Here is a 21,941-nt window from a genome sequence, read left to right as displayed (position 1 = left end):
GAAAACGAGGAGGAAAAAAAAAAAGGACAGTATGGAATGATCAGTTTGTGTAAGCATGTCCAAGAAATAAAAGCACATTCCTAATCATGCAATATACAAATTTATCTTATATTATGCACAAAATGATCATAATAAACATAGTGAAACGCGCAGTTTCTTTGATTTGCTGATGATCAGTCACTTCCAAGAAAAAGGAATGCATAATTATCTTTTTCTGAAAAAAAACAACCTCTGAGTTTACAAGAATGAACATCTAGTGGCATGGCCTGACCTGACCTTCTGGTCACAGACATTGTAGTTCCCTACAATAGCAGACAAATGTGAACGGGGCCTTACCAGTAAATATGAACAAACTCTACCAAGTTAGTTTTCTTCTTGTTAAGAAAATATACGCTGGACAGGGAAAGCGAGCTCAAACATGACTGATGCAAACTGAAACATCTTAATACCTCTGAGAGGCTCATAATAGAAGGGCCAGTTCTTCGTTCATGCTTCTCGTGACACATTAATGCACAAAAACAAGCAAGGCAGTTTCTAAAGGGCAAAGAAACATCAAGGATGCATGTCAGCTGGGCGTTAGCCAGCACTGGTAGAATTACCGTGAAGAAAAAGTGGCACGGACGCAAATATTTCACAAGAACACATGAAGACAGTAAATACCCCCTCTCAGTGGAAGCCAGTTTGACCAATACTGATTCAGAGGAAGCTGGATTTGTCTGCCAGTGGATATTTTGCGTATAGTTCCTACCCTGTTTAAATGTTGACTTTCAAGAAGGGCATAATAGAAAATGTGCAACACGAGATCTCTTCAACAGTTGACACAACCAGGAAATCCTGCATAACATCCAAACCGTCTGCGACTTCAAGACGACTGACCTAGGCTGAAACAGTAATTTCATCTTAACGCTGTACACTCTTCCATAATTTGCACTATTCAACTTAAAGATTCAAATCGCTGTGAAAACAATGACATGTTTAAAGTCTTGGGAGGAAATTAGCACACTTAAATCAGCAACTAAATCCTTTAGGAATTATGTGGAGTTTTACAAGTTTTATAAAGGGTTAAAGAGCAGACATCAAATTTCGCAGTCTGATCTTTAGCTCCAAGTTTCTTGATGACCCTGCGAGCATGCTCCTAGTCCTAACAACAAGCAGGTAGGACACAAGTTATGCTGTACAAGTTAAACTCTCTACCTTTTAGTGTATTCAGCATCGTTTTCTATTCTATGCTATCATCAATACAGCTGCCCAATATTGTGTTTTTCAGGCCTACACAAATGAGATGCAGTGATGTTCAGTGAGCAGAAAGAAGGGGTCGAGACAAAGACAGGCTTCAAATAATAATAAGAAAAACAAAAGAGAACCAAACCATCAAACAAAAACAAACTACAGACAAAAACGTAAAACTCCCAAACAGTAAAAATACAATTCACCCATCAACAGCAAATGACCAGTTGTCAACATTACACTGCAGGACTGTCACAGACTGAAATGCCAGCAGGATCTGTGGAGTGCAGAAAGGTAACGTTGGAAAGAGCACAGGACGTGAGGGCATCCAGAAACAGGGGCTCAGTACAGTCAGGGTGTGAGAAGGAGGCTGCTTGAAAATCAGGAAGTAAAAATCAAAGTGCGCTGCAGAAAAGATGAAGCGTGTGGACACAAAGTTTGTAAAACAACACTGAGTGAGCGCAGAGCTGAGTGCAGAGGAGAAGCAAAATGAGGTGCTGAAGAAGGAAAAAGAAATATTGTGAATCTGAGGACTAATAAATAAGCTGGAGGTGCTAGCCGCAGTGTTTTGTGACGTGATTATGTTGTGTTTCAGTGACGGAGTGGGTGGCGTGGAAGGGTCAGTGGGAGTAGGGGCACCCTGGGGCAGTCAGACACAATCAGCACTGAGAAAAGGTCTGCTTGATCTCATCCAGCACATTCCCAAGCAGTGTTGGCTCGTCACACTTAGCGTCAATGGTTACGGTTTGACCAGACTGGAAAACAGAAAGTCACAAAGTTAAAGTTAGTGTTTTATAATTCTTCTTAAGTATCAGTTCAATTTGACTAACGTTCAGGGCATAAGATGACATGCGTTTCTATAATTAAAACCAAAGAAGACTGAATCTGGTTTCAAGTGAACATTTTAACTTTTTTGAGCAGTAATGAAAGTTAAGATTATTTAATTTAGTTTCCTTTTCTTGTTCACATTGTAAGAAAATAAATAATGACACCAGAAATCAGATTATTAAGACAATTGATTGATTGGTTAACTTACTGTTTTGACCAGCAAACAGACATGGTGACCCTGAATGGACCTGCTGTACATGGAGGCACAGGAGTCGATCCTCTCCACAACTGATCAAAGGCAACACAAAACCAACACGTTTCATCATAAACTTAAAGATATACCATATACGTGCGGTATGTCCTCATATATTTATTTATTATGCGTGTATTTTAAGACTACTTAAACTTAAACAGTTCAAAAAGACAAAGAGGATTTGTACCAGAGAAGTGGTGGTGAAAGCAGATCCTGGCCAGTAGATGGTGGAAGGGCATGTTAACCCCCTCCAGTCTGATGGAGCTGCTCTTCAGGTCCCCCGACTCCAGCAGCTTTGCAAAAGCATCACTGAAGATACAAAGCGTGCAAAGTTCCAAGACATATTTAAATAAATGATCGTGCTGTTTAAAGGAAGACTAGCTTTCATTCAAGACTTCTAACAAACTTGTCTATTATTATTCAGCCCAAAGGTTGCAACTAAATCCACAAATTATCCATTATTTGTAGCAAATAGGTCTACATAGATCTAGCAAGGTTGAATTAGGTCCTCTGGACGGATTCTTCTTTGTTGAAACATTTTTTCTTTTATCCAAAAGTCTTCTTCAGTCTGAGGAGCTGTAACAAACTCAAGTCTTATAAGAAACACCTTCTCAGCCTATTTGCTGCTTTGGTTGTCACCAGCAAACCAGTTAGACTACCTGGATTATTGAGCACGCATCAGGACATTCTTTTTATGTACTTATACATATTTGTTTACACACAGAAGTTAAATCAACCCATGTTCCAAAATATTAAAGACTTTTCATGTCTTTAGGTGATCCATAAGGACTAGGATGACTTTAACAGCTGCACTTTTCTCAAACTAAACAGCTTTTTTTTATTTTTTTTTTTATCACTTGATCCAGCAGTTTTGGTGCCTGACAGTTAAACTTGCCCTCTGTTGTTCTCCATGCTAAACCTTGACCAACATGGGGGAGATCACCAAGACAAAATCACTTCAAAACCTAACCAAGTAGTTAAAGTAGTAAAACATCACCCGTCTTCCAGTCATATTAAGCACACCTGTTTACATTTACTTATCACCCCTGACAGTATAAACTGTTTACTCCTCGTTTTCAGCAGCATCAGATCCTCTTGTCTATCCTGTGGATCCTGCCATGCTGCCTTTTCCCCAACGTTGCATTGGTTTAGTTAAAGTATGTTGCCTTGTTCCAAAAACTGCCTCCAACATTCTGCACTGGGGTCCTTGAATAACAACTCATCACTCTCTGTGACAGTAGGATCTGACTATCCCTGACTCGGGACTCCAACCTACATCCTGACATAAGCTGTACCCTACCAAAAGACTGGCTAAGCCTGGACCCATTAGGCTGGCAGCAGGAAGTGGTACAATTTCCGTCTATTTCTGAGACACTGAAAATGACCACATCTGGGTATATTGACTTGGGACCAATGTAGTCAGTATACCTCTCATGGAAAATACTTTATTAAAACCCTACAGGTTTCCATGAGAAAATATCTACTAGTAGATACTATTCAAACTAATATCAAGGCTCTGCAGACTTAACTTGAACTCTTAAATGTTAGAGTTATCTACCTGGATTACTGAGCATGCAGAAAGAAAAACACTATTTTAGAAAATGCCTGTCCCTGTATATACGTGTATTTAATCTGAGCAACTAAAAAAAATAAAATAAATAAATAAATAAATCAAGTTCCTCCAAAAATTATGAGTCCACGATTATTTAAGAGACGCATAAATCACCAACCTGTAACAAGGAGTAGTGATTAGGTAGGAGGTGCAGGTAAAGTGCAGTTTAAAGTCCAGTTTCTCATGAGTAGACGAGTCTTCATTCTGTGAAAAGGCAGAACGCCACAACATTAAACACAAAAATGATTCAATTACTGTTCATAAAAATCCAGTGGAATATATTTTATCTTTCCTTGGTTGTATCTTATTTGTATTTTTTATACTTTTATGGTTAATTTGTAGTTATTGTCTATACATTTTCTCTTTATGATTAAGTTGTTGCTTTAGAGAGAGAGACAGAGCAGAGTGCCTGTTCTGAAGAAGTTATATAAAATGGTTTCTTCTGGGTAGGAAGTGTCCAGTTTCTTGTAGGAAGGATTAATTAGTTACACACCTAGCTCAACAAAAGACAGAACACCATTTTATCATACATGTCAGAATATGAGGGTTTATTGGCTGAGAGCACGTCACATGGTGAGTATAGGGATCTCTTCCTTAGTTTGTTGCTATGACAACCACTTGTTGGAGGCGTGGCCAGTTCTGAAGAAAGTGCTCAGGGCTCTGCTCCAAGTCGTTCTGTACAGACCGTCAATGTGAATGTCTCTCTGTGGCCCAGCGCTGCGTTTGTGTATAAAATTGTTTTTTAATCTGAGAAGTGGATTGTTTCAGAGGAGCTTGATTCAGACGATATGAACACGTATAACACCAGAAAAAATTTAGGTGGAAAAAACAAACAAACATAAATAAAACGGTATCTGAAGTTTGTAAAAATGATTTGAAGGGCCAGAACATACAAACCATGTTCTTCTAAGGTTAAAATGTTCTTATAAAAAAAGTTTGAAAAACCAGCATGTTCCAAATTGGGCAAGTTGTTTCGTTTTAGATTCTACAAAATAAAAGATTTACAGATTTTTAAATACTACCACCCCCCACCCCCAAAGTCTGCCGAGACATTTTTGTTCTGAAAGTTTGCTCGAGATTGTAAACCTAGTCTTGTTCAAATGGTCAGCTGACAGACCAAAATAACCAAAATGCAATGCAAGTATACTTGATGCGCTTTAACACAAACCTTGACAATAAAGGTCAGAGTTCCCTTCAGTTTCTGTGGCATCACGATGCTTTGCACAGTGAAGACAAACCTTGCCTCGTTGGAAACTCCTTTAAACAAAACAGAAGCCTAATGTTAGAAGATTCAACTTGATTTCTCATCTTGAAATTGACGTTCATGTTGCATAAATCTGTAAGAACCTAAAAATTACTCCTCCTTTTAAAGTGTGCCATATTGTTTATGCATTGTTTTGGTAATCGACTATTAAAGACAAGCATGCTGCAGATTATTACTGACCAGGAGGAAGCTGAAAGGGGACAACGAGGCCATCATGTGGACTTGAGCCATCTGGCCTCTGCAGCTTGGAGTTCAGAGAATCCATTACGTTGAACTCCATGGATTTTAGGAAGCTGTCACACTTGTTCTCAAATATAACAGAGACAACCACCTGACTGCCGTCCTGTAAGTTCCCCTGGATATCACTCACCTTGGAAAAAACAAAACAAAAAAAAAATGTATTAATATTTAAAGTCATAGTGCCCATTCTCCCTTCTTCATTGTTAAAAATAACAATACGTCTTAGTCAAAGCATTACAAAAAACAGCAAGACAGATGGATTACTCAAAAGTTAAAGGACATCAAGATTTCCTAGAAGCACTTTGAACCCAGAGGCAAAAAACAGACAGAATCAATCTCAGAAAAAGAAGAAACACTGGCTGTGCTACAGAAGCACGCACGTCATCTGCCTCAGAAAACAGCCTAAAAGAGAAAGAGGACAAAGAAAAGCACATCAAAGAGTTTTTAAAATATTCTGTCAGTGACAGAACTTTAACCATTACCTCGTCAGCATCTTCCATCATCTTTAAAGAGAGCGAGAAAAAAAAAAAGACGGTAAATGTGGGGTTTTCTAAACATTTTATTTGTTTCTGTAGAGTCCCGATGGTGCCAGAAATAAAGGAATATTTGTTCTCTCAGCTTAAAGAGGTACGCTTGTTTTGATCAGCTGTGTAGCTGAACTTAGTAACAGACTTCATTTTATTTTATAAAGCAAAAGAGCACATCCAGTCCAGTGACGTTCTCACTTTGAGGATCAATATTTTCTAAAAAGAGCTGTTGTTAAATTATAAACTTCCCCTCTTTCCAACTGCAGTAAATAACATAATAATAATAATTGGATGGAGGTGAAGTCTGACTGATCATTTCTTTTAGGATCTCCACATCCTGGTAACAGGAATACACTTTAGCTACTGAACCTAAAATGCTCACTTATTTGCTTTGAAACAGAATCAAGTATATTTACTTTTTTTTTTTTTTGCTTCACTTAAACTAGTTATCTTTGTATTTGTGCAAAACCAAATTCCTCAATACAAGGACCTTAAACTTGGCAGTTTTCAACTTTTTACACTCACAATCAAGTCAAAATTATTAGATTATTTATTCCTAAAAACAAAAACACTTCACAATGTCCAAAATTTAAAAAGATTTTCCATCTGTTACAATATTCAACTTATTTAGATGCAGGGACACAGAAGACAGCTGAACTGCATTCACACAGCCCAACAACAAACAGGGGGTGAAGTAGAAACACTGTTTGGTAGGCCCATATTTGGCAAACTGATCATTAATATTTAAAAAGGCTGAGTCAGGTCTTCTGGACGGGTGCAGCTTTGTGAAGAAAACTCGTTCATCATTAACCAGGGGTGAAGGCCTCTGTGTTCATCTGTCACCTTCTTACAATTCTGTTATTGCAAGTTTCACTCAGCCCTCTGTGAATAGCAAGCGGCCACCAAGGCACTAACGATCTGCTGTTAGACTGATGGTCCTCCTTTTGCATGTGAACAACTAAATTTGGCTGTCACCAGCAGACTGGTTGATCCTCTATGAGAAGTTTGTTGCAGCTCCTCAGGCTAAAGAAGTCTTTTGGACAAAAGACAAAACGTTTCAACAAAGAAGAATCTGTCCAGAGGACCTGACTTAACCTTTTTAGATTTATCTCCCTGGATTGTTGAGCATGCATCAGGATATTTATGAATATGTTCATATCATCAAGACAAAATAATTTTAACAATTAAATCAGGTTTAATTTCAAACATAACCATACTGTGTTTTACTGGTGTGTATTTTGTTGTCTTTTTGGGGAAGCAAAAAGAGATTAATTCATTTTTAAACTAAAAAGAGGAATTCAATTGTACAACAGCCCAAATGAGGACAAAAATATCTAAAAGGCTGTTCTGCAGCATGATCCCACCATCACTCACCATCTTAATGTAGTTGTTCTCAGCCAGCAGGCAGTAATTGGACATGGGCTGAAATGAAAAAAAGAGTTCAGGTAAGACCAGGCGTTCTGTGATAACCAGGCAACAGGAGCTTGTTCCATGTAGCTGATACATAACAAGCATGTGCATGTGTATACTGGTCAGCAAGATTAACCGGAGATGTCAGAAACCTAACTGAGACAATGAAGCCTATGGTTTAATTAGAATTAATAAATAAAGTCCCACATATAAAGATCAAAGGCTCTTTGTTCACACTTCTAATTGTTGTGAAGCCGTTTTAACACTGACCGGGAGAGGCTCTTCCTCCTCCATAGTCCCATTCTGCACCGACTCTTCTCCACCGCCGTCACTGTGGTGATGATGGTGATGATGCTTCTTCTTCTTTTTCTTCTCCTTGTCTTCCTTCTCCTTTTTCTGCTTCTTCTTCTTGTGTTTGGAGGACTTCTGGTTAACAAGACAAATAATTATTTGAAATAGCCACTTCTGGAAAAATCTAATAAATGAATTGGTTGAGGCATGAAAACTACTCTACAGACCAGAGAAAATGGCAGGTCTGTGGCAACTCATTTATACAAGCTTGTGAGAATGAGAGCTGCTGGTCCAGTGTATCTTGTCAGGGCACTGTGAACTGGAATCTCAAACTTTGCCATCAACATGCTATCAGCAGTAACTCACCAGCTCCTCGATTTCTGTGTCTTTGGGTTCATCAGGCTCGGAGTCTGGCGCTGTGACAGAGGGTGCCCCAGGCGCTGGAGCTGCTGCTGCTACTGTCGCTACTTCCTGCTCACACACAAAAGAAAAACACCAACACGTAGACGGATCAGCAAGAGTGAAATAGCAGTTGTGTTTGTAACCTCTGTGTCAAGAGAGGATGGCAAAGTTAGTGTTGAAAAAAAAAAACTGAGCTCACCAATAAACACCATAACAAATGTCTACAACAACACTAACCCAGGTAAAACTTTTAAAAATCAACAGACTAAAACAGGACAAACCAAAAATTATATCTGTAAGGAAAGAGCAGCTTGTTTTGTTCTGGGTGTTCTATGAAATGCTGCATTAACCAGTTACACAAGATGCTAGTCATGGGCCTGGTGCAGGATTCTCCTAACTGCTTAAAAAGATCTGACGAAGATTTGTTCGGCTTTTGTGACAGCTAATGCAAAAAGAACTCTTCCACACAAACATGTTGAAGCATGTTTCTAGGTCAGATTTTACTCCAGGGCCGAATGATGATGAACGATAAATACGCAAATGTCTTATAAACTTAGTGTTAACAAACTAATCTCATCAAGCAAAGCTATTAAAAGATGTCGATAAAAATGAAAACGTCTGTGGTGTGAGGCAAAAGGAATTTTTATTTTTTATTTTTTGAATTGAATTGAAAAGCCTGTTTGTGTGGTTAAATTAATTATGTGACATTTACTTTTACTGCTGACAGACAAAACAATTAAATAAGGCAATGTTTTTACATTTTCTACTTAATATTTACATTTAGTTTTTCAGACTTAGACCTGGTTTATTATTAACTATAAATGCTTATTCAGATCTTGTTCTGTTCATGTGTGTGTGTGTGGACACAAACAAATAATTACTTCCATCACAAATCACCATCTTTGACGGCGATGACCATGAGCTCCGAGGAGGCAGTCAGGACACACACATTCTGATGCAGTGGGGACGCTAAACACACAAGTGAGGCCAGACCTTTGCTCAAATGCCACCACCTTAAAACCACCACAAGACCCATGGAGTGAAACAAAAGCCAAGGAGAACCACTGACACTCTGAGACAATTACATACACATTGTGTATGCACACAAGCACATGCTGGACAACAGACTGAGGCGTGGTAATGTGAGAAAATAGTGTGACCTGTGAAGGAAAAGAAATTTGGGAAAAAAGTGTCTTGGATAAGAAACAAAACTGTGGTGCTTATCTAAAAGCTACTCAAGGGAGTGTAGAATAAATCCAAATAATGCGAAAGGGATATGAGACACAAAGCTACGAAAGAGGAATATGCAAGGTGAGCATATGAAGGCAGAACATGGAGAGAGTTAGGGGTGGGAGGGAGTGACTCAACCTGGGTATTAGAGGGCACCGGAGCGTTTGAGAGCCAGAAATCCAGATCCGAAACCTAGAAGAGGAAGGCAGGGAGAGGAGTGGCAGGAGGTGAGAGGGGCTTTGTATCTTACTACCATTCATGACAATGGATACAGAGATCACACTGCACTATTTCATGAATAAATCAAGAACATGGCAGAAGACTGCGCAGTCAGCTACGAGAAAACTGATACTTGAACACAAGAGCAGCCTGAAAAAGAGGCTTGAAGAAGCAATGAAAGTGCTGAGTCAAGGAAAAGAATCAAACATGTTTGCATTAATCTTTTTAGAAGAAAATACACAGAATATGTTCAAGACACTTTTAATCAAGAGCTTGAGATCAAGTAATCTGAATTATGGGTGAAAGCAAATGTTGAACTGTTACAGCAGCATACCTCTGCAGAGGTGGAAGCAGGTGGTGCTGCCACTTCATTTGTTTCGTCTGATTGGACCACAGGTTCATCCATCTGACTACCAAGAAGGTCCTCCTTTTTTCCTTCGGTTTTGTGTTTCTTCTTCTTTTTTTCTTCTTTGCTCTTCTACAAACAGAAAAAAAAAATCTGTGTGTCAGTCAAACCAAGACAAAAACCATAAAGTTAAATCCAGAAGTCTGATTTAATTTCATGGTCTTTACAAACCGTAACAGAAAATCCTAAACCTTCACCTTTCTATCCCTGTCTTTATCCTTCTTCTCCTTCTTTTCTTTGCTGCTCTTCTTGGGTTCCTCCGAAGTGGCATTTTCTCTCTCTCCATCTTCTACTGGGCTTTTCTGAATCTCGACTGCACGATGGGACCTGACCGGCAGCTTCTCGTTGTCTGCAAGCGGCCTGGCCAGAGAAAATCCACACAAGCACATTGCAACCATGAGACTCTTGATGCAATTGGCATTATGACTAGGATCCTAGAAATCCTTTAAAACCTCCTGCATTCTTTGACGGTTAGTGTTGCAAAAGCTAAAACAAGAGGTCATCTACAGCAGACCGTCACACTCAAGCTCAGATTCTTGACTTTAAAAATGTTAGGTATTAGTCCAAGCATTGTTTTGCCATTCATCCCACATAGCTTCAGTCTTTACACGGAAAACATTCCTTCATTTTGACCTGATGGGTTTTCAATGTTGTTCCCTGTCAAAGCGAGTTCTTAAAAGACAAAAAAGGTGCAATGTGTCCCCCTGCTGGCAAACCTCCAGGCATTTTGGCACTTTGAGCCAAAACTGCATGTAAAGTCTAAATTTATTACATTGTTCTCTAGATGCATCATACTGTGCAAATGTCTTGAGGCTCATTTTGTTTCCAAGAAGTCAGACTCTTTCCTTTAAACTTCCTTCGACTACTTTTATACTAAGTTTCAGTCAAGTACTTGACCCTTTTCAAACAAATTAAGATTGTTGAAGCTAATTATCTCTGATCTATGAACTGAACATGCATTAAACTGCACATGCATTAAAAGGTTCATAAACTTGTCACAAAAGAGACAAACTCAAATAACCAATTTGAAATGCACAGCGTCACAAAGGCACTGTTTGTTCCCCTCAACGGACTGAAAAATGCATTCATCCCTGTAGTGATCAAGCTTCTCAGTGAACATTGTTATTTTGTTATTGTTATTTTAATGTCTTAATCTTGTGTGTAGTATGGATGTTTTATATCTCTACTGACTGAAACTAATTGCCCCTCGGGGATAAAAAAAATACTTGAATTTGGTGAGATGGCAGCCGCCGCTACATCTTTGTTTTCCTACTTGGCTAATATACAGCATCTTGATCAGATATGTGTGTTTTAAAGATGGCAAATATTGTCAAATTAAAATCCATTGGCTGAACAGTCTATCTTTAATTAATATTTTGTCAACTGAAGGTGATGCAGCCCTCATGGCTCGAGTCAGGTCTTGTTTTCCCCTCTCATTATTAAAAAAAAACAAAAAACAACAACAACAACCTGATTTCAGATACTGTTTATCTTATGAACAATTAAGAACAGAAGTTGTGTGCGAGTTCATGCATTTTTGTAAATTAATTTAGCGTAAATCCAATGCGACCATTTTTGTCCTTTTCAAACAAGTCCTGTACCATCTCATTTTACAATTAAAATATTAAACTCTAATATTTATTTAAGGGCATATTGGAGGGCCAGTTAACAGGAATGTCTGCTGAGGTAGACATATGAACTGTAGGCAAATGGACTGAAGTGTGCAACAGGTGTGGTGACTCTTGAACCAATTTACCTAAAAATAAACTAAAGACAAAATGCCTTTAGGAGCCCATTTCAGGACAAGTGGCAAAATTTTAAATCCTGAGAACATCAGCATCAATCTGTTTTATTTTATGTTGTCATGAAAATAGTACTATTTCAAATTAGTCAAAGAGTAGTTTGTTAAGAGTCACAGATGCCGATATTGTCAGGCTGAGTGAAAAAACAAACTAACAGAGAAAAGGCATCCGAACAGGAGAAAAGGGATGTTAACACATAACATGTCCAAAACTACAAGCAAAGCCTAAATATAAAAAACACAAGGAAAGAAGAGCAGAAGGGAAGCAAACTGCAAGCTCCAAATGTATGTATGCATGAATGAGTGTGTGAATGTATGCATGTATGTATAAGTGTATGAGTGTATGTAGATGAATGTATAAGTGTGAGGAAGGAAAAAAAAGACAGTAAAGCAGTCGTAGGCAGTGGGAGCCCAGGTCCTGTGGCTGGGATACTACTCACCTGCGCCCAGCCGATTCCACCAAACTGCTCTCACAAAGAGGCAGTGATGTTTGTGTGTATGCATAGAAAAGAAGAAGCAGAAAGCCATGAGGGGTGTGAGAAAGGGGTCAGGTCATACGGACTTCAGTGCTGTGTCCAGAAACATGTATAGAATAAACAATGTTTTCAGACAACTTCAGTCCCTTCACTTTTGATGCGTTTAATATTCCTTTGATTTAAAAGTCATTTTAGACAATTACTGACAACAGTATGTCATAACATGTTTTAAAGCATGTGACAACCTCAAAAAAAACTGCAACCTACAGCTTATTTTTTTAATGAACGCTCCTGCAGATTTAACACACCTTTCCTTCGTAGACATCTTGAACTTTTTGGCTAGGAGCAGTGCCTCTCACCCACATACACTGGCAGTGGGTGAGATGTGGGAACAGATCCAGTCCATCACAGGACCACAAAGACAGACATTCACACTTACACCTTGGGTTAATTTAAAGTTGTCACTTAACCTAACATGCATGGTTTTGAACTGAGGGACAAGGAAAACATGCAAACTCCATGCAGAAAACCCCCGCTGGGGCTCAAACCCAGGACACTCTTGCTGCAGGACAAGAATGCCAACGTCCTCACAAATTACATATTTTGGTTGGACAGCCATATTCAAGTCTGCTGATGGTTCAAAACTTCCTTTATATAAAAAGTTTTACTGTGCTTTTGGGCATTCATGGTGCTGCAGAAACCATCTGTCTTCAGTCTTTCCCAGATTAAAGTTTTTATGCAATATATTCTTGCTGAGGTTTGGATAAAGACCTCACCTTGTCAGCTTTGTGTTCACTCGTTTACTTCCACACACATTCATGCAGCACTCTACTACATCTCTACAAAGATAATCAAACAAATCCTTCTATAGACCAATCAGTGCTTTAGATCACATTCATACACCGATGGGACACACACCAGAGGTAATGAGGGGTTCAGTGTCTTGCCCAAGGACACTCAGCACGTGACTGCTGGTGGAATAGAACCCCCAACTCTCCCATTGGAAGACGACTGCCCTAACCAGTCAGCCACAGCTGAGAAAGCAACTAAAATGTATGTCAAAGGAAAAATATTTTAAACAAACTCTTGCTGTGTTAATTAAAAAAATGGAATCAACTTTAAAAGAAATCTTAAAACGTTAAAAACAAAAAATAAGGAAAGCCTAAACAATCTGAAAACTTTACATTGACTTTGTACGTGTACTGAAATTTGTTGAACAAATGAGCACTAAAAATAAAAAAAAACACTCAGCTACAACCTTTAGTTTAAAATATCACCAACTACATAAACAACGAAAGGTTGTTTTTTTTAGCTCTCTGAAAAAAATCTTAATAAAAACTGATAAAGAGCTGATCGTATGCAGGACTGGGATCAGTATAGCATTGACTCACTTGTCCAGGTCAATGTCCAGAGCTTTGTGCGGGTCACTGGGGTCTCTTTCATCATCATCACTGGGTAAGGCATTCTGTTACAAGGAGAGATCACAATCAATAAAAGTGAGTTTTAACTTGCCATCATATTTATTTCAGCAGCAGGAAATTCACTAAGATCCTGCATTCCAAGTTCCAGCCTCTGTTGTCTAACACACCAGGAACCAAAAAAAGGAGTAATAACTACGAGTTTAAATGAGGAAAAAAATAGTTTTACAATTGTAATTATTTGTTATGAAAAACTAGTTAAGAGTAAATATTAATTTAATAAACTATAGCATCGTACAAACTTACTAAAATAATGAGGGAAAAAGCTTCTTATACATATTTTTGCTCTATTTTGTTCTGCTCCACCTGCACAAACCTGCATATGAAACTGTATTCATTCATAAAATTCTCAACTACAATTGTAGATACAACACAAATGATACTAAAAATCAACTAAAACTTTTACAGTAGATTAATGCATTTCTCTTTAATAGGCACTTGTCTTACATCATCAGTTTAACGTCAAAGCAACCCTACCTCTGGCATCTCCTCCGTTACAATGTCGACCATGTGTGCAGGTGCAATGTCCTCTTCGCTCTCAGGACCGGAATCGTGTTTCTTCCCTCGTCCACTGCGCTTTTCTTTCTTCTTCTTTTTCTCCTTCTTCTTCTTCTCCGCTCTCGCTTTCTGGCGGCGCTCCTCCTCCAGCTTCACATACTGGTCAGACATGGGCAGACCTGAGCAACAAGACACCATTAAAACCTGATACAGGTGTTTGAAACCATTAGGGGGATGAATAGAGGGGGAATGTTCATGGTGAACGTAATGATTTTTGTATATTGCAGTTAAATTTAGATACTTGTAGAAGTTCTTAAACGTAATGAAAGTGAAATAAGTGTTTTTTATCTGTTAGTGTAAGAAAACTATTACCCACCTGGGACTTTGAGAGGCACGCTGAGGTCAATTTGCACTACTGGAATGTGCTCCACTCCAGGAGCTTCTTGATACACCTACACAGAAGAAGTGGTGGATTTAACACATAAACAGTCTTATTATATGTGTAGTTTGTACATTTAGTGAATACTAGGCATGGCCAAATAAAATACTAATACTATGTTTATAAATGACAAGTTAATAGGTGGTCAACTTACCTTTTGAGAGGATGGGGATGCCTTGATGTAAAATGGATTGTTAGCTTGCTCCTGCTTTCTGGCTTCTCTCCTCTGCAAGTGAGGAAATCAAAATGGCAGCAATGATTCAATTAATTTCAGAAAAGGTCAGTTTAAATGCAAGCAGGGATCCACATGACAAATAATTACAAACTAGAAGAAAAGAAATAATATTTGTTTACAGCAACATTATCAAACAAATTCATATTCAATCATTCTGTGGCATGCTAAATTAACTAGTTTTAACAAAATAACATGCTAACATTTAGGTGAAAAAGGGTAATTCCTTGTGTAATTAAGCAAAAATATAATTACTGAATGCTGCTTACATAAATAAGTATTTTAAACAAAACTGATGTTTGCTTTTTTTTGTCTTTAATTTATATGGTTGTTTAGGTCCATGGTTCAGTTCATCAGTACGTACCCTGGCCAGCTCTTTCTCATCCACCTCTGTGTGACGGGGACGCGAGTGTTTCGGCTCCTCCTTGGAAAAAATTGCCTTTGGTTGCTCATCCTCTGACTCACTTTCAGATGGAGGCTCATTGATCCAAGCATCCAGATCCAGGCTTCACAAACACAAAGGTTTGCAACCAATTAGCCAATGTAATGTGTGTAATAAAAAAAACAACAAAAAAAAAAAAACCAGATGCCTTGTATTTAAATAAATAAATAAATAAATAAATAACACAGCCCAAAATAAATTTTGTTTTGAATCTTCCACAGAGTAAACTCACCCTTCAGGAACAGGAACTTTCTTCTGTGCTTTAGGGGCCACGGGGTTGAGTTCTCCAGCAAACAACGCACAAACTTCTTCTGCCACTTCTACATCCTTCTGCTGAAGCTTCTGGATGTACTTGACCAGTTGCAGGATGCAGGATGCCTGAGAAACAACACGAGTCATTCTAGATTACTGCTTCTTTGTTATTTTTTTATGTAGAGTAGCATTGGGATCTTGATAATGTTAAAGACCAATAACATGAACTTGGCTCAGATGCAACTCATTTGCTTTTTGTTCTTACCCTCTCCTGCACTTCGAGGTTGGCACTCTGGACAAACAGTGGTAGCCGGTCTATCATCAGCTGACTGGCTTCCTGTGCTGCTGTGCTGTCCGTGTCCCCTTCCTGACTCTTCAGCACAGTGGCAAACAGCTTGGCTGAGTTTTGAACATACACAGCCTGGATGTGGCCTGGGAGGGTAGCCACCTTTGGGCGCAGCATGGCCTCTAATGTCTGCATTGGGTTCTCCAGGTGTCTAAAGAAAATAAGAGAAAATTGTAGATCACATTTTCTCCCAAAGCAAGGTAAAAATAGCAAACTGTCCTTCACTACATGGAAGAGTCAAAAACAATAAAATGAATATAAAACATTGATGAAATAAAAGATTGAATTTACTATGGGTTTGCCAAAACTTTTTTTTATTTATTATTAAAACAAAAACTGTCCTGGCAATCAGAACCAGAACTCTTCACTACTTATCGTGCTCCATTTTGAAGTATCAACTCACTCTGAGAACTCGCCGCAGATCCAGGCTGCAGCGTACAACACTTCACAGATGCCATTTCGCTGCGTATTGCCAGTCAACAGGTGGGCGTTATCCAGCAGAGTTGCCATTTGGGCAACAGCAAATACTCGGATGGCTTTGACCCGAATGGCAACATCCAGCATTTGAGAGGCAATGAGGTGGCCGTGCCGTGTGCCCTCCAATCGAGTCAGCTCCACCAGAATACTGATGTACCTGTCAGGTAGATATGAAGAGGAGGTTTTAAAAAAAAATCACCAAATTGGAAAATAGCAAAAATAACAAAGCTCCAAGTGAAACAGAAGATGCTGCCAGGGAAGAGCACTGACCACTCAAAGTTTGTGATGTACTGATAGTTGCTTTGGCTGCAAATGTCAATGATCTTGGTGAGCAGTTCATCTCTGTAGGTGGTTCCTTCAGCTTTGTCAACATGTAGCATCAGCTTCTTTACAATCTCCATCAAATTCTTCTTAGATACCTGGAAGAAAAATAAATTTAAAGCATTAAAAGGTTACCGGATAGTTTTTAATTCATTCAGTTAGGGGGAAAAATAAAAAATAAATAGTATTTTAGTTTGCTGCATGCATATCTATATATGGATCTCTCTCTCTCGCTCTCTCATCCTTGTTTAGAGTAATCAGTTGATGTGCGAAAGCTGAGTTAAGATGAATATAACCTCTTGTAATAATAGCAAAGCTAGATGTTTTGGCTCCATACCATGCCATAGAGGAGGTCCAAGGCTCTGAGACGAATGGATTCATCTTTGTCATCCAGACACTGAAGGATGAGGTCTTTATGAGACTGCACTGATTTGGGATGGGTCTTCAAAATCTTTGACATGGCGAGCAGACCCAAGTATTTCACTGTGTGAAGACAAAATACAAAGCCTCAGTGAACCGAATAAGGAATATTTATTGCAACTCTTAGTTGACCCTATCTGCTTAAATATACAAAACTCTAACTCATTTTATAAACTAGATGAACAAATCTGACCATTTTTCTGTAACATTTATAAAATTCACCATTTTTGCTTCATTAAAATTTCAAGTTACTAAACTGGCTGTAGTGAAATAAAACCTTTACTAAAAACCCAAAACACAAAAAATACCACAGCTTGCAACAGTCTGTCCTCCGATATTTTAGAATCAATACAGTTAAGAGAACTGTAAATGAGTAGTAATAGCAACAAACATAACTATCCCTATATAGGATAACATTAATTCAGCTACAAACTAAAATAAGCTATGAAGACAATAAAAACAAAAACACAGAATGATGAAAAGGACACAAACACACACGAGACAGTGGATTTTTGTTTCGTTTTGTCCTTTTGACGTGTCCTTGGCAGATCATAATCGCTCACCAAAATGTTCTTATATGTTTTTTATAAATAGTATGGGAGTCTGTCATTGTCTAATGTGGCAGAGACCAATGCCTCTCAGGTTCCTGAATCAATAAACGTGTGCAGTTTTGACCTTTGTGAGACTGGAGAGAACACCTTATAAATATAACCACAGATGTGGAATTACTGCCAAAGCGAATGACGATGACAGAGATTACCTCAATTTTTTTGTTCTGGACTGCGGCTCGTTTAAAATTTGTGTATTTTCGATACAGATGCACAATAAAGGCACAAAAAGACAAAACAGAACAATAAAGTTTATATAGCATGTTGCTATTCGTGTTTAAATGAAACACTTGAGCAGCCCTGACTGAACCAGATAATTATATTCACATTTCAGAGAAGTGTTGTAGCTTATGTGTGGCTTATGCTGTGATTTATGCTGCTTTTTGGCAAATACAAATCTGGTTTCATTCTTGTTTGGTCGTTAGTTTTGATGAGTTGTCGCAGGCAGGCCCTACTGCAGTCGTGGCCAAAAGTTTTGAGAATGGGACAAAATTTTGGTTCTCACAAAGTTTGCTGCCTCAGTTTTTATGGCAGCAATTTGTATTAACTGTAGATTGTGAAGAGTGATGAAATGAATTGCAGGACACTGATGCTTGAAAGACAACGCCCCAATGAACCATTTATCAAATCATCAAGAACTTCAATGAGTGGTTCAGTTGCAGTGAAGAAGGCTTCAGGCATCCAATAAAGTCAAGCAAGCATCAGGACCATCTCCTAAAAAGGATGCAGTTACAAGATCAAGTCACCAGCAGTGCACTGGTGCACAACTTGCTCAGGAATGGCAAAGGGCATCTGAACGCACAGTGAGACAAAGACTTTTGAAGGAAGGCTTGGTGTCAAGAAGGGCAGCAAAGAAGCCGCTTCTTTCCAAGAAAAACATCAAGGACAGTCTGGCATTCTACAGAAAGTATAGAGACTTAGACTGCAGAGGACAGGGGTGAAGTTATTTTATCTGATGAAGCCCCCTTCAGAATGTTTGGGGCATCTGGAAAAATTATTGTCCAGATAAGAAAAGGCGAGTATTACCATGAGGCCTGTGACATGCCAACAGTGAAGCATCTTGAGACCATTCATGTGTGGGGTTGCTTCTCATCCAGGGGAGTGGGTTCGCTCAAAGTTTTAAGAACACCACCATGAACAAGGAATGTTATCAAAACAACTTCCAAGAGCAACTTCTCCCAACAACACAGGAGCAAATTGGAGATGAAAAATATATTTTCCAGCATGATGGAGCACCATGGCACAAGGCAAAAGTGATAACCAAGTGACTTGGTGAACAAAACTTTGAAAGTTTAGGTCCACAGCCAGGAACTCCCCAGATCTCAATCTTGTTGAGAACCTGTGGTCAAGCCGCAAAAACCGGGCAGACAAATTAAAACCCAGAAGCTCTGATCAACTTCAAGCACTGATTAGGGAAGAATGGGTTGCCATCACTCAAGATTTTGTCAAGGTGAATAGCAGAAGTATTAAAAAAGAAGGGTCAACACTGTAAATATTAAGTATTTCCTTAAACTGGATGTATTTGTCTATAAAAAGTGTAAAATGTCTGGAATGCTTATAACTGTACTATACCATATAAACATCTGACAAAAGGTTCTAAAAAAACTGAGCTGAAAACTTTGGGCCACAGCTGTATGAAAGAAGTGAGTAACCAAACACAGGACACAGCTGGCTTGATCCGGTACAGTAACTGTGTAGCTCTGCTCCTGAAAATAGAAATAAACCTTCTCAGAAACTGCAAATACAATAAACACTTTGCCTGAAGAGAACTAATATCTATTGCAGCCCCACTTCTGTACTCCAAATACTAGTTATTTATCTCCACAAATGTCTCAAACTTGAAAATGTTCCCTCTCATAGTTAACAATGAATAAAGACCAACAGGAGGTGTAGTAAAATAATAAACCCTTAAAGCTACAGAGTTCACTGAAACCAGATGTCTACTGTCTACGTCACACACACACACAGCTAACTACAAAATGGAGGTCCAGATAACTCGAATACTGGTTGGTCTGTAATGCCATCAGATTGAAGCCTCAATCTGGGAGAATCTCTGAAAGTTGTCCACCTTCACTGTCATATTCAGCAGGCTTTCTGGGAGGAAAGAGGTGAATGTTACTTAAGAACAACATAATTCCAAGCAGGCCTTCTTAATTAAGAAGAAAATAGCAACACTGTTCCGAGTTATCCAGAATCGGGGGTCTACATTGTTGTCGTCTACAAGGATGGACCGTTCCACAGTCAGAAACACACAGACAATGAGAAAATGACACACTGCAGGCATTGACAGAGGGCTCACAGTTCTGGTCCGAGTCTTCTATCAGGATTCGCAGTTTCTGCACACAGAGCTGTGGGAAAGAACGAAAGCAGGAAAACACAGGGGAGAAGGGGAAGAGCCGTCAACATGATTGTTAACCTTTACACACCAGTTTGACTTGTTTGTATAAGAGCATAGTGTAAATGCAAAAATCAGACAAACAAAAGTGAGAAAAATGGGGTGTTTTGAAGGTTTTATGTAGGATGCAGCGTGCAATGTGTTCTGCTTCTGAACCTAACAGATTTAGCTTGGGCTTAAGTTTTGTGATGACATCTTAAAGGGTCCAATCAGAGATACACACACTGAGGTTTGTGTGTTTCTTCACCAACTAAAGTTAGATGTTCACTACAAGACCACACTTAAGTGATCAACAGCCTGAGATCAGTTACTTCTATCCACCTTATTCCTGAGGGCTCTATTGTATAAATGATTATGGTACAACTTCCTGTCAGACACTGGAAGTAGCAGTAAGCATTGGTTAACCATGGTAGTGAAGCAAGGACCACGGTTTATTTGAAAGTAATTTACATTCAGTTTAGTAGATAAAACACAGTTTTTGTTTTGTTCACATTTATTTAACAACCATAGAGTTTAATAGCCTTGTTGAGTTCAGGTAGGCTACTTGTGTTGTTTGCAGCTGCACGAACACCCAGACCAAACTAAATCAGTGGCTACAACAAGTTTTGAACACGGACCCAAAACAAAAAAAGTGTTCCAGTGAAAAGCGGTATAGTTTCCATCTCCTACCTAAATGAGGAATTGAATGTGGCTGAAAAATCTGAACTAGAAGAGACCACCCAAAATGCTGTATGCGAGCTCATTTCACTCTGTTGACAAACGGCCGACGGAGAAAAACCTGTATCCTACTTTGTGGCTGGACTACAATAAACCACTGGAGATGAGACGCCGGATCCTCAGAAGGACTGAAAACAGCGTGACGAGAATATCAGGTATGATTTCAAGTGTATGAAGGACACAGCATTATAGTATTTGTTCGCCTTTAGTATTACAATTTCCTCTGCAATTAACCCAAGCTCAGTGATGGAGGACTCTAAGGCTTTAGCTGGGCTGATGTCTGCTTTAAGATAAATAAGATTGTCCCACCTCTTTTAACAAAATGCGTCTGACCTTATTACTGTGTAAATATTAATATGCCTCAGAGCTTTTCAGTTGTTCATCACTTCACTGTTGGAAGCAACCGAGTCAATGAAGTAGCGAAATATGCTAGTATACGTAATCCGTGTCTTCTCATCCCTCGTGCACACTCAGCAGGCAACAGTATGATTATATTGTCCTGTTTGAGCTCTGACAGGTAGCGTTCCTACAAACCGGATTCCAAAAAAGTTGGGACACTAAACAAATTGTGAATAAAATTTGAAAGCAATGATGTGGAGGTGCCAACATCTAATATTTTATTCAGAATAGAACACAAATCACAGATCAAACGTTTAAACTGAGAGAATTTATCATTTTAAGGGGAAAATCTGTAGTTTCCCAATTTCATGGCGTCAACAAATCCCAAAAATGTTGGGACAAGTCCATTTTTACCACTGTGTGGCATCCCCCCTTCTTCTTACAACACTCAACAGACGTCTGGGGACAGAGGAGACCAGTTTCTCAAGTTTAGAAATAGGAATGCTCTCCCATTCATGTCTAATACAGACCTCTAACTGTTCAATCGTCTTGGGCCTTCTTTGTCGCACCTTCCTCTTTATGATGCACCAAATGTTCTCTATAGGTGAAAGATCTGGACTGCAGACTGGCCATTTCAGTACCCGGATCCTTCTCCTACGTAGCCATGATGTTGTGATTGCTGTAGAATGTGGTCTGGCATTATCGTGTTGAAAAATGCAGGGTCTTTCCTGAAAGAGATGACGCCTAGATGGGAGCATATGTTGTTCTAGAACCTGAACATAGTTCTCTGC

At 38.9% G+C, this 21,941-nt stretch overlaps 1 protein-coding gene across 4 annotated transcripts in view; it reads right to left on the bottom strand.

Moving 5' to 3' along the window:
• Positions 1 to 50: 50 nt before the first annotated feature.
• The window catches only part of ap3d1 (adaptor related protein complex 3 subunit delta 1), a 30,200-nt gene continuing 8,309 nt past the window's right edge, over positions 51 to 21,941 (bottom strand). Inside the window, exons 11-34 of one of the 4 annotated variants that reach the window (XM_037698120.1) lie at positions 19,999 to 20,047; positions 17,009 to 17,154; positions 16,621 to 16,769; positions 16,277 to 16,507; positions 15,793 to 16,024; positions 15,508 to 15,653; positions 15,198 to 15,339; positions 14,756 to 14,827; positions 14,539 to 14,614; positions 14,142 to 14,341; positions 13,578 to 13,651; positions 12,151 to 12,174; positions 10,107 to 10,269; positions 9,838 to 9,981; positions 9,423 to 9,476; positions 8,019 to 8,123; positions 7,632 to 7,787; positions 7,326 to 7,373; positions 5,365 to 5,554; positions 5,089 to 5,177; positions 4,039 to 4,124; positions 2,496 to 2,617; positions 2,264 to 2,343; positions 51 to 1,982 (exon numbers count right to left, since the gene is read on the bottom strand). In XM_037698120.1, coding sequence (XP_037554048.1) covers positions 1,887 to 1,982; positions 2,264 to 2,343; positions 2,496 to 2,617; positions 4,039 to 4,124; positions 5,089 to 5,177; positions 5,365 to 5,554; positions 7,326 to 7,373; positions 7,632 to 7,787; positions 8,019 to 8,123; positions 9,423 to 9,476; positions 9,838 to 9,981; positions 10,107 to 10,269; positions 12,151 to 12,174; positions 13,578 to 13,651; positions 14,142 to 14,341; positions 14,539 to 14,614; positions 14,756 to 14,827; positions 15,198 to 15,339; positions 15,508 to 15,653; positions 15,793 to 16,024; positions 16,277 to 16,507; positions 16,621 to 16,769; positions 17,009 to 17,154; positions 19,999 to 20,047 — 2,874 coding nt within the window. In that variant the 3' untranslated portion in view covers positions 51 to 1,886. The remainder of the gene's footprint in view (positions 1,983 to 2,263; positions 2,344 to 2,495; positions 2,618 to 4,038; positions 4,125 to 5,088; positions 5,178 to 5,364; positions 5,555 to 7,325; positions 7,374 to 7,631; positions 7,788 to 8,018; positions 8,124 to 9,422; positions 9,477 to 9,837; positions 9,982 to 10,106; positions 10,270 to 12,150; positions 12,175 to 13,577; positions 13,652 to 14,141; positions 14,342 to 14,538; positions 14,615 to 14,755; positions 14,828 to 15,197; positions 15,340 to 15,507; positions 15,654 to 15,792; positions 16,025 to 16,276; positions 16,508 to 16,620; positions 16,770 to 17,008; positions 17,155 to 19,998; positions 20,048 to 21,941) is intronic. The other 3 variants (XM_037698121.1, XM_037698122.1, XM_037698123.1) reach the window with 3 other exon arrangements.

This window comes from Nematolebias whitei, chromosome 3 (assembly GCF_014905685.2).
Source record: "Nematolebias whitei isolate Nwh7 chromosome 3, NemWhi1, whole genome shotgun sequence".
NCBI classification, from domain to species: Eukaryota; Metazoa; Chordata; class Actinopteri; order Cyprinodontiformes; family Rivulidae; genus Nematolebias; species Nematolebias whitei.
The sequence above is the reverse complement of the archived record's forward strand: the minus strand, read 5'-3'. Positions and strand labels throughout refer to the sequence as shown.